Source organism: Garra rufa, chromosome 15 (genome assembly GCF_049309525.1).
Source record: "Garra rufa chromosome 15, GarRuf1.0, whole genome shotgun sequence".
Classification (NCBI taxonomy): domain Eukaryota; kingdom Metazoa; phylum Chordata; class Actinopteri; order Cypriniformes; family Cyprinidae; genus Garra; species Garra rufa.
Genome location: NC_133375.1, coordinates 20,940,540 through 20,953,479, shown reverse-complemented (window position 1 = coordinate 20,953,479; position 12,940 = coordinate 20,940,540). Strand labels below are relative to the sequence as shown.

The 12,940-nt window shown below is 35.7% G+C and overlaps 1 protein-coding gene across 1 annotated transcript in view; it reads left to right on the top strand.

The window, feature by feature from the left end:
- Nucleotides 1-12,940, top strand: part of grid2 (glutamate receptor, ionotropic, delta 2) — a 640,517-nt gene that overhangs the window by 545,546 nt on the left and 82,031 nt on the right. Inside the window, exon 12 of the mRNA XM_073819480.1 lies at nt 12,724-12,862. Within this exon, the coding sequence (XP_073675581.1) occupies nt 12,724-12,862 (139 nt within the window). The remainder of the gene's footprint in view (nt 1-12,723; nt 12,863-12,940) is intronic.

Here is a 12,940-nt window from a genome sequence, read left to right as displayed (position 1 = left end):
GTCTCTGTTTCTGTCTCTCAGTAGGTGCCAGCTCACAGCGAGGGGTTGAGAGTAGTGTGTAGCCCCTGGCCTGCTGCTGAATCAAAAGCAAGCAGTGAGAAACCTGCTGGAAATGGGGCTTGCTGATTTGATGTGCGTGGCGGGGCGGCTTTGAACCCCAGTTGCTGGGTGTGCAGATAAAAGCTACATTACCGTCCTGCTCATTTTCTAAAGATCAACATCCTGCAGCCACAGAGAATGGCGTGCAATCAGCTCGCGCTAAAGCACTGACATGCCACGATTCTATAGTCATTGGCAATCATATCTGATAGCTGTAGCCTGTTCTCTGGCACTCCTATCTCCTATTAATGTTCTGCTTACTGCAGGTCACATTTCTGCACAGCTCATTACCATTGGAGGACTGAACATTTTTCATCAACATGGCCTATGGCAAGGATTCCTAAACTTTTTAGTCAACTGAACCCTTTTGACCTAAAATGTTTACTTATAAAATATCCCCTGAGGTTTTAAGTTAATATTTTAGTAATTCAACATAACATTTGAATGTTCACTAGGGCTGGGTAAAAAATATAGATTTCTCGATTTTAATCAATTCTCATGTTTACGAAATTCTTAAATTCCAGGAATTGATTATTCTACCCTGTTTTCAGTTCACCAACGGAACATTGTAGCACACATTTCATCCAATAAGCTTTGTGCTTTGTTACTTTTGATATAAAACAAAGTCTCAGATTTCAAAATTCTGTCCATTTTATGACATTATTCAAACAATAAATACCGTTTTGGCACTGTTTAATGTTGAATGACAGATTGCTGTAGCACCTCAGTTCAAAAGAAGCAGAAGTGCATATGAACTGATCATCTCCTCCACTTTAATACCAGTTTCAGCACAAAATAAACATGAATAAACATCCAAAAGTATGTTAAAAGAAAGGGTACAACTTACCAACGTCCGTATTATGTCTCAATTGCTCAGTGAGTGTTTCAGCCGTGGAAAGATATCAGTATAACAGCTTGTAAACAATGTCACATAACTTTACATTTACTTCAGACCTAAAACTCTTCAGTTAGAGGTCAGTTAAAAAAGTCTCTTTCAAAAAACTCTACGGAGGAGCATTTTGCTATTATATGCAACATATAACACGTTCATTTTAAGTTTTTTACTGTTCTTTAGTGTTTAATTTATGTTCGATTAAATCCGTCAAGATTTCATGACAGACACCATTTAAATATTTATATTTCCATAAACAAATTGAAGTAGAAATATAATTATGTTATTGTAACTTTTTTATAATAAAATCATTGAGTGTAATTTAAGCATTTGTATACAAAATCGGTTAATGAAATAAGAAATAAGATAAATACGCTAAATAAGATATTTCAAATAACTACCCGCTGTTCTTCAGAAAATTCCTTCAGGTCCCACAAATTATTTGGTTTTTCAGCATGTTTGTGCATTTGAACCCTTTACAATAATGGCTGTATGATTTTGAGATCCACCTTTTCACACTGAGGACAACTGAGGGACTCATATGCAGATATTACAAAGGGTTCAAACACTCACTGATGCTCTTGTCTAAAAAGGAAAATGCATTAAGAGCTGGGGGGGGGGTGAAAACTTTTTAACAGAATACGGATTTGTAATTTTTTTTTTTTTATCTTGCCTCAATATTATATTAGTTTACTGCCCTTCAGAAGCTACAGACAATACTTACATTTTTCCAAGAAGATAAAATAAGTTAAATTAACCCTGATCTTCAAATTCAAAATTTTTACACCCCCCTTAATGCATTGTGTTTCCTTCTAAAGGATGCATTAAGGGGTGAAAACTTTTCAAATCAGGGTAAATTTAACTTATTTTGTCTTCTGGAAAAGTATCTTCTGTATCTTCTGAAAAGGCAGTACTAAATGAAAAAAAAAATGATATTTAGGCAAAATAATAAATGTACACATCTTTATTCTGTTCAAAAGTTTTACACCCCCCAGCTCCTAATGCATGGTTTTTCCTTCTGAAGCATCAGTGAGCATTTGAACCTTTTGTAATAGTTGCACATAAGTCTCTCAGTTGTCCTCAATCTGAAAAGATGGATCTCAAAATCATATAGTCATTGTTGGAAAGGGTTTAAATACACAAAAATGCTAGAAAACCAAAGAATTTGTGGGACCTGAAGGATTTTTCTTAAGAACAGCAGGCAGTTTAACAAGGGGCTCATGAACAATTAAAGATGATTTAGAATCAAAATGAAGAGCATTTTGGAATTATTTTGTAGTTGTAATGTGATATTGCATGCTTATCCACTTCATTTTTCAAAGTGTTTTTCATTTTCCAAAGCTGTTTTCTTGAAATGTGTGAGACTTCCGATTCATAAGCCGTCATAGGAAAATAACGAGACGAATAACCAAGTGCAGTAGACTAGGGGTGGGCGATATGACCTAAAATTTATATCACGGTATTTTTCATCTTTTGAACGGTGCCGGTATAATATCACGGTATTATGTTCCTGGTCTTGTTAAGAAGATCCCAAATATTGTCTCTGTTCTAGAGCGATACTCTCAGAGCCATTGCTGTGTGTGAGTGCAACCTTTCAACTACCTTCTGGCCATTGAAACGGTCCAACTCAGGCCCTTCAATGCTGATGAATAAGAGCCACTGAGATGTGGCTTCTCCAGTCAAGTCAATTTGTTAATTGAACTGAAACCCCTATGAGGTAGTGCTAGTAATAGTTCAGCAAGTAATAATGATCAGCAAGATTTCTGTCTTCATTTTTATAGTGTCGTCCATGAAAATGAGGCTCAGAGGTGCCATGAGTGCAATTAAATCTATAAATTCATGTTGAGATTGGTGTTTTTAAAATAAAATTTGGAATCCACAAGTATTTAAGATTTCAATAACTGAAAGGATCTGCCAGCAGGTGGCGGCAAGACACTGAAATTATTTACTGAATCGTATTGTTCATTTGATTCGTTAGAACACATGGTTCATTCAAGTGACTCTCATTATGAATGGGAAATTGAATCATTTCACTAGATTAGTTTAAAACGCATGTTCACTTATAAAGGAAACACCGCTGTGTTTGATTGGAGAACTGCGCATCTTCATTTAAACACAGCAGTGTGTCTTGTTCCAGAATAAATTTTGACGACGAAACAGACCAAAATCGGGCATAGTGTTATTCTCAGACAATCTAAGTCACTTAATAATAACGTCTCGTTTATTTAACAGCTGTATTAAATTAATATCACATTTAAAAACTCCCATAAAAATATTAAAAGCTGTTCCTCATCTTAGTTTGCGATATGACAAGCTCTATTATAATCAGCGACACTCTCTGTACTGCGATCAATCTCTTACTTATACTATCTACACTTTGTTTATAGAAGGAATGAGGTATGAGATATGTCTCTGATACATTACTTTGCTGTGAGCCAAGACACTTCGGCGTTTGGCTTTTCGGTGCATTTAGAACTTGCACAACAGGAACAAAGCAGCGATCGTATTTATCTCCGCCATGTCAATCGTGCCGTGTTGTTATTCGCGCGAGTGATGGGGAAACCTCCCGCGGATAAACTAGAGTGAGTGACGGGATGCGCATGCTCGCTTGGTGTTTGGTGTGAACGCACTGACTGTATGTGCGCATGCAATTGACAAACAGTCGCAGGCAAATTAAACTTTAGTGCCTTATTATTTAGAATGAGCTATTGTTGATGTAAATGCAGCCGTTCAAGGCACATAATAGATTTATTACGGTATTGACGGTATTAGAAAATCCATGTCGTGGCGCAATGCCACACCGGTGTTAACTAGGGCTGCAACGATTCGTCGACGTTGTCGACAAAAATCGATAATAGAAATAGTCGACAATGAATTTCATTGTCGATGTTGTCGCCAGACATGTTTTCTCTGACCGAGTGAGGCATCTCTCTGCCGAGAGTCGCACATAGGCATTAGCTTCTATGCTGAGCGATAACATACAGAAATGGCGGCGTCCAATGCACTGAATGCAGCAGCTGCGCGTACCAAAACACGCCCGTTTCACACATACTCCGTCTAAAGTGCGTATTTTTTTTCCACACCCATGTTAACGGATTACAACGTTCACAATGTACGGACTGTAAACGCGTTCTGTGTGAGCGCAAAACGAGTCCGTGCTGCTTCTGCACCGCATACGTAACGCACACGGACTGTAGACGCAATGCAGACTGAGTATGTGTGAAACAGGCATAAAGTTTGGGAGCATTTTAGCCTGCTACGGCGAATAAAAAGATTACCTGCATGGTTTGTAAAGCAGTCCTTGTGCATCACGGCAGCACCTCTGTGATGCACGAACATTTAAAGAGAAAGCACGTCGGACAGTTAAATGAAACCAGTTTGGCTGGCCTCGGTAAGATTTAAATAACATGGAAGCCAATACGTTTTGTTACATGTTTGTTTACGGTATTATTGCTGCTGATGTGCCTGCCCCTGGTTTGCAGGAAGAAAATGTTTACTTGATTTTAATTTATTTTTTCTTATAAAACAAATGTGCCTGTCCTTTAAAAAGATTATAGAGTTTCTTAATTTATGCATTTATGTCTGTACTGACCGATTATTGTGCCTAAATGGTTTTAGACAGGGCATTTTTATTTACTTTTAGTATGAATTGGCCTATCAGCAGCAAAGTTCAATAAAATATGCATTTTTCATTGAAGTACCCCCTTCTTTCTTGTATTTACTATAATTTTCCACATAATTAAAGCAATCTCATGCTAAATTTGAGAAAAATTGAATAATTATCCGATTAGTCGACTAATCGTTTCAATAGTCGGTGACTAGTCGACTATTAAAATAGTCGTTAGTTGCAGCCCTAGTGTTAACTATGGTACCGCCCACCCCTACAGTAGACAGTAAAACTGTTTGCAATACAAACCATTGTGTTCATAATTAAGGTAATACATTAAAGTAAAATGGTAAGACACACCAGTTTGCAATATCAAGCAGCAAAACAAAAGTTTTGTACAGCTAAAAATAGCTGTAGTGAATGAGACCGGAAGCCAGACACATTAAATTAAATGGTGTAACAGCCAATAAACACTGCAAGTGACTGACCTGAAAACATGAACGCTATGATCAACAAGGTGTTGACATGGTGTAAATAAGAGGTTTATTCTGCAGCATAGCCAGCTTTGTTGATTATAATGAGAGTTCAGAAGTCAGGGCTCAAATAGTTGCTCTGTGTGAACTTGTAGTAATGCCATAGTCACATTGTTTGCTTTTGGTGTGCGATTTATTTAAAATTTGAATAACAGTTTTGTATTTAATGATAAGAGGGCCAGGGTGAAATTGACTGTTTAGTCAATGTTTTGATTTGCAGTTTCATAAAAGAGCAAAAATAGTTCATGATCACAGTTTTCAACTGTACGACATGCAGTTTTTCTATGTTTTTGTCGTAATCGTGCAGCACCACTCAGAGTCAATTTAGTATTTGAAATAGTCATATACTCAACCTCTGCTATGCTGTATCATGCCCAGAAACACATTTTTGGATTTGTATCTTTACACACCAGCACGTAATCTTTTGGGAGGTTGGATGTAGTTAACTTTTCCAGCTCGCTTCAGCTCATAGAATTATTCCAGCATAAAATGTTCTGATCAATCCTTAACAGCACAGTATTTTGACACTTTCACTTTTCCCTTTCTGCAGCTTAGCATTGCTCACATATCCATACAAGTGAGATTTGGCTCTTTATGACTTTAGATTCTTATTTTTTTAGATATCATTACAGTTATATTTCCCTAAGCAGCAACTCCAGACATCAAATTTAGCTGGCCTCCTGTAGCTGTGTTCAGTCTAATTTATGTGAAGTCTCAGACTCATTATTTTGTACATTCATTTGCTTTAGCAGGCTCCAGGCCAGAGTTGCTGTTCTAAAACAACTAAAAACCTAAACTGTAGTTAGAGAAAATTGTTTTCCTTCATTTATCCTGTAACATATTTGCTTCAGGATATAAAAGTACTGGATGTTGCAAACCTCTGTTAGATCTTTCCTGTCTTCACTAAAATGTATATTTCATTGCAATACCTTCTAGTTTTCACCATCATCTTCTTTTTGAAGCGCTGTTGAATATAGAAATGAGCTTTTTAGTCGATTGCCTCGATTTTGAACAAATGTTCTCACGGATAACTCTTACAGATGTTGGCTTTGTTGGTATGATTATTTTTCATTTCACAGATGCGCTTGGGTATGAAGATAATTCGTCAAAATTTCAGCCTTGTTTTATTTAGAAACAAACGTTTTATTATTCAAAAATGGAAAAAAAAAACTGTTCTGCCTAAAGGATGCATGTGCTTTTTGTAAAAAATCTGATGGATATTTAAGTCTGATATCAGTTATCATCTATAATTATTTTTTTCTATATATTTTTGTTGTGTCATTTTGTAGTGTTATTTAGTTCCTTTAAACAGCTGATAAAGAAAAATATATATATATTATGATTGTTATTCATAGGTATTCATTCTGTAGTTAACACAACACATACACTCATTCAAAAGTTTGGAATCAATAAGATTTGTTAATGTTTTTTAAAGTCTAATGTATTTTCTGCTCATCAAGGCTGTGTTTATTTGATTGAAAATACAGAAAAAAAACAGTAATTTTGTGAAATATTATTACAATTTGAAATAGTGGTTTTCTATTTTAATATATTTTAAAATGTAATTTATTCCTGTGATTGCTGTATTTTTAGCATGTTTACTCCAATCTTCAGGGTCAAATGATCCTTTAGAAATCATTCTAATATGCTGTGATTCTGTGATGAATGCTATATTAAAAAGAACAGCATTTATTTAAAATAGAAATATTTTACAATATACACTACCATTCAAACTTTGAACAGTAGTGTATATTCAAAAATGTATATAGTGGTGCATCTCAATAAATTAAAATGTCGTGGAAAAGTTCAACTCAAATTGTGAAACTTGAGTATTAAATAAATTAAGTGCACACAGACTATAGTAATTTAAATCTTTGGTTCTTTTAACTGTGATGATTTTGGCTCACATTTAACAAAACCCACCAATTCACTATCTCAACAAATTAGAATTTGTTGGTGACATGCCAATAAGCTAATCAATTCAAAATCCTGCAAAGGTTTCCTGAGCTTTCAAATTGGTCTCTCAGTTTGGTTCATTAGGCTACACAATCATGGGGAAGACTGCTGATCTGACTGTTGTCCAGAAGACAGTCATTGACACCCTTCACATGGAGGTTATGCCACAAACATTCATTGCCAAAGAGGCTGGCTGTTCACAGAGTGCTGTATCCAAGCATGTTAACAGAAAGTTAAGTGGAAGGAAAAAGTGTGGAAGAAAAAGATGCACAACCAACTGAGAGAATTGCAGCCTTGAGAGGCTTGTCAAGCAAAATTGATTCAAGAATTTGGGTGAACTTCACAAGGAATGGACTGAGGCTGGGGTCAAGGCATCAAGAGCCACCACACACAGGCGTGTCAAGGAATTTGGCTGAGAGACCATTTTGAAGGCTCAGGAAACCTTTGCAGGTATTTTGAGTTGTCGTACCAAGTATTAAGTACATATATAGTAAATGAACATACTTTCCATAAGGCCAAGAATTCACTAAAAAAGTTTTTTATAGGTCTTATGAAGTATTCTAATTTGTTGAGATGGTGAATTGGTGGGTTTTTGTTAAATGTGAGCCAAATCATCACAATTAAAAGAACCAAAGACTTAAACTTCAGTCTGTGTGCATTGAATTTATTATTATATATACAGTCAAGCCAAAAATTATTGATACCCCTGGCAAATTCTGACTTAAAGTTACTTTTATTCAACCAGCACGTCTTTTGTTTATGATTAGAAATGACCCAGATGTCTCCCAGAAAATAATAAGACGATGTACAAGAGGCATCATTGTGGAAAAAAATATTACTCATCTTTTATTTACATTTGAACAAAAAGTGGCATGTCCAAAATTATTAATACCCTTCTGAATAATCAATAGAAAAGCCTTTATTGGCTATTACAGCAATAGAACGTTTCCTATAATTGCTGACCAACTTTTTGCATGTCTCCACTAGTATTTTAGCCCATTCATCTTTAGCGATGAGCTCTAACTCTTTCAGGTTGGAGGGTCTCCTTGCCATCACCCTGATCTTTAGCTCAGAATCCACAGATTCTCAATTGGATTTAAGTCAGGACTCTGGCTGGGCCACTGCAAAACGTTAATGTTTTTGTCAGCTAACTATTTATTCACCACTTTTGCTGTGTGTTTTGGGTCGTTGGTGTGCTGAAATGTCCGCTGGTGCCCAAGGCCAAGTTTCTCTGCAGACTGGCTGATGTTGTTGTTGAGAATTTTGATGTATTGCTCCTTTTTTATGGTGCCGTTTACTGTGATTAGATTCCCTGGTCCACCGGCTGAAAAACACCCCCAAAACATTAGGTTCCCACCACCAGTGGGGATGGTGTTTTTAGGGTTGAAGGCTTCTTCTTTTTTGTGATGTTTTTAAACAAATTTCGGGAGGAGCTCGCACAGATAATTAACACGGCTGATTCCCCCTCAGCAATTACTCTCCGTATCCAATCAACCCAGGAAATCCCTATAAATATCACAACATTCCTACCTTCACCATCTCTTGTCTTGTTAACGCCCCTCCTCCACCCCGTCTCCTCACCTTCTGCCCTTAAGGGGGAGCGCTTATAGGGTTCGGGCCAGTGCTGAGCTCGGACCCCTCCCCCTGGGCGGGGGAGAGCCCCAGGCTCGGGAATGGCTACCGAGCTCGAAGGCCCTCTCCCGGACAGCACGCCAAATACGCTCAACCCTTCACTCAGTTTATTATCTGTAAGAGGGAACTCGTGAAATGCCAAATGAAGGCTACATCATTGTGGCCAAACAATTACATTTTTGTTTCATCTGACCATAAAACAGAAGACCAGAAGTCTTCTTATTTGTCCAGATGAGCATTTGCAAAGGCCAAGCGGGTTTTTGTGTGCCTTATCTGGAGAAGTGGTGTTCTCCTTGGTCTGCGTCCGTGGAACCCAGCGGTGTGCAGTGTCCGTTGGACTGTCTGCCTTGGGATGTTGCCACCAGCAGAGCCCAGATTCATCAGGATGGCCTTGGTGGTGGTCCTTGGATTCTTTTTTTTACCTCTCTCACTATCCTCCTGGCCAGTACAGATGTCACTTTTGGCTTCCGACCATGTCCTCTGAGATTTTTCACAGTGCGGCACGTCTTGTATTTTTTAATAATACTTTGCACTGTAGCCACTAGAACTTCAAAACATTTAGATATGGTCTTATAGCCCTTTCCTGACTTGTGAGCAGCCACAATGTGCAGCCGCAGGTCCTCAGTGAGCTCCTTTGTCTTAGCCATGACTGTCCACAAACCAACAGCAGAGAGCTTCTGTTTTTCACCTGTTGCGCTGATTAAAACAGCTGTTCTTAATGAATCAGGGTAATTAGGATGCTTTAGAAAAACTTGGACTATTTGGAATGGTATAGAACTTTGGATTTTCCCATAGACTGTGACAGTTTGCAAAGGGTATGAATAATTTTGGGCATGCCAATTTTTGTTCAAATGTAAATAAAAGCTGAGAAATATTTCACAATGACGCCTCTTGTACATATCTTATTATCTTTTGGGAGAAGCCTGTGTCATTTCCGGTCAAAAAAAAATAATCTTTAATTCAGAATTTGCCAGGGGTATGAATAATTTTGGCCTTGACTGTGTATATATATATATATATATATATATATATATATATATGTGTGTGTGTGTGTGTGTGTGTGTGTGTGTGTGTGTGTAGCAAGGATGTGCTAAATTGATAAAAAGTTATAGTAAAGACTTATATTGTTCAAAACAATATGTATTGGACTTTTATATATCAAATTATGCTCAAACAGCAACATCACACACTAACTAAAGTTGAAAAAATGCAATCATAATCAAGGACCCTTTTCAGTTTGTTTGAGGGATAGGTCATAGAATGTTCTTGAGTGGCCTGTTCAGTCTTCAGATTTACGCCTCACTGAAAATATTTGGTAGAACTTGAAGAAAGCAATGGCAGCATGAAAACCAAAGATTATTAGTGATTTAGAAGCTTTTTCAAATGCGGTCTAGGCCAAGATTGCAGCAGAAAGGTGACAGAAGCTTCTAAGCACTTAGTGGTGGCATTTTTTGGTTATGAAGAATAAAATAGTCTGCACAAAATTTGACGTTTTTGGAGGTTGAATGATTTTCTGCATGAATGTTATTTATTTCATTTTTTTCGACAACTTTACATTCTCAGAATCACTCAGAATACACTAATGTGTATTAATAAACGTTCTATAATAGAATAATTCTGATGCCTTGTTGAACTGTTTTCATTAATCTTTGTTAAAAGATCGTGTGATTCATTCTTAGTGAACTACTGGTAGAGTCAGCTGAAAGAAGTTTGTTGATGATTCACTGACATTTGCTTAAAATGGAGTCCAAAATCTCAGAGGTTTGCAGAGCAAATGAAGGAAGCAGTGCTCTTTAAATAGGACACTCCCTATAACCTTAAAGTCTGATAACCCAAGAATAATGATTATGAGAAATGTGTGGGCCAACTTGCTCTCGTGGACTTGTTTGCTGAAATTAAAATTGCAAAAAGTTTATGGAGCAGAGTACACAGCCTGCGGGACATATGTATGTGAGTCATCTAAAAACTTTCTTTAATAAGACAGCTCATCTCAGTGGACCCCCTACAGAAATAGAGTTGTCAGATATCTTATTGAGGCCTGAAATTCTTGGCACTTACCACACAAGGCAAGAATGATATGGGAAGCCACGAGGATAGATGGGACTAATTTTTTTTAACAGTTTTCAGTGTAGCTGCGAGCCTTGATTTGTGCAGATCCATCATTATTGTGGTGTGCGGTACTTTTTATTTTTATGAGGAGCCGCTGTCTTTTCTGGCTGTTGAATTAGCAGGGATTTGAAGTGCAGAATAAACAGACGTGCTTTTGCTGTGACTGGGGTGACTGGGGAAATGTAGATTTGACATTATAATTGATGGCCTTTTTTTGTTTGACTCAAATGGAGGTTTTTTTTCCGTCGTTGAAGTCTCAGTTGTTTGGATCTGACTTGCACACTTGGATTCCTCCATTTGTTTCCAGTCTATCAGAGTACTGCGCTTCTAAAGATTAAGCCCTTTTTATTCAAGCTACATACAGAAATATAACGATATGCATTTAACAATACAAATGACTGGGGTCAACCATGAAATATTATTTCTTCTTATTATATATTATTTCATTGAGGAGATGCTGGCGATTATTTACAATGTCCTTTTTTCAGGAATAAATCTAAACACTCAAGATATGTTATGTTTATAGATATATTTCTGATATTTATGATACAATCTGTTGTATTTCTGATATATTTTCTTTGTATACTTGTGTGTGCGTATACACTGACATTCAAAAGTTTTTTAAATAAGTCTTTTCTGCCCATCAATGCTGTTTATTTGATTAAAATGCAGAAAAAAAACAGTAATATTGTGAAATATTATTGCTATTTGAAATAGTGGTTTTCTATTTGATTATACCTAAAAATAGAATTCATTTCTGTGATGCAAAGCTGAATTTTTAGCATCATAACTCATGATCCTTCAGAAATCATTCTAATATGCTTATTTATTATTAATGTTGGAAACATTTGTGCTGCTTAATATTTTTTTCAGAACCTATGATACCTATGATACTTTTTTAAAGATTCTTTGATGAATAAAACGTTAAAAAGAACAGCATTTATTTATTTATTTATTTATTTTTTTGTAACAATATACACTACTGTTCAAATTTGGGGTCAGTATTTATTTTCTTTCTTTCTTTCTTTGAAAGAAATTAATACTTTTATTTAGCAAGGATGTGTTAAATTGATAAAGTAATGTAGTAAAGACTTATATTGTTTGAAAAGATTTATATTTTGAATAAATATTGTTCTTTTTAACTTTTTATTCATCAAAAAATCCTAAAAAAAAAAGTATCACAGGTTCCAAAAAAATATTAAGCAGCACAACTGTTTCATTTGATAATAAATCAGCATATTAGAATGATTTTTTCAGCTGATGAAATTCAGGTTTGCATCACAGAAATAAATAATATTTTAAGTGTATTAAAACACAAATATATGTTATTATAAATTGCAATAATATTTCAGAATATTACTTTGTCTGATCAAATAAATGGAATTCTGATGAGCATAAGAGACTTTAAAAAACCAGTATATATGTATATATTTAGAATATGTATTATTAAAATTTTAACATATTAAATATATTATTAATATATATATTTTTTTTTTAAATAAAATGTATATATTTTTAAAAAGAGAGAAAATATGGGTGAAATATATAAAAAAATTTATACATTTTTTATACATTATAAAATACAATATACATTATAAAAATATTTTATACATTATAAAATGTTATACATTTTTCAGTACGTACATTTCTGATATGTTTTGTTATATTTCCGAGAGAATATGGATATTATATATTAAATTAAATATATATTAAATTTTACGAAACTGGCACCAGATTGACTCTCTTAATCTGTCATATGATGAACTAAACTAGATTTGGCTGCAAGATTGGTCTTTATTTCAAAGATATTTTGAAAGCTCACACGTCTGATGTAATTTCAAAGATGGCACAGTCATCGTCCTTTTTGTTTTCTCTCTTCTCCTGCTCCTCTACAGGTGGTGAGGTGCCCTACACGACTTTGGCTACAAGGATGATGATGGGGGTTTGGTGGCTCTTTGCTCTGATAGTCATCTCCTCCTACACGGCGAATCTGGCTGCTTTTCTCACCATCTCCCGCATCGAGAACTCCATTCAGTGAGTGCACACATTTATTCAAAGTGTCACTCTTGCAGCTAGCATCAAACACTGTAATCATCCGCACAATAACAAAAC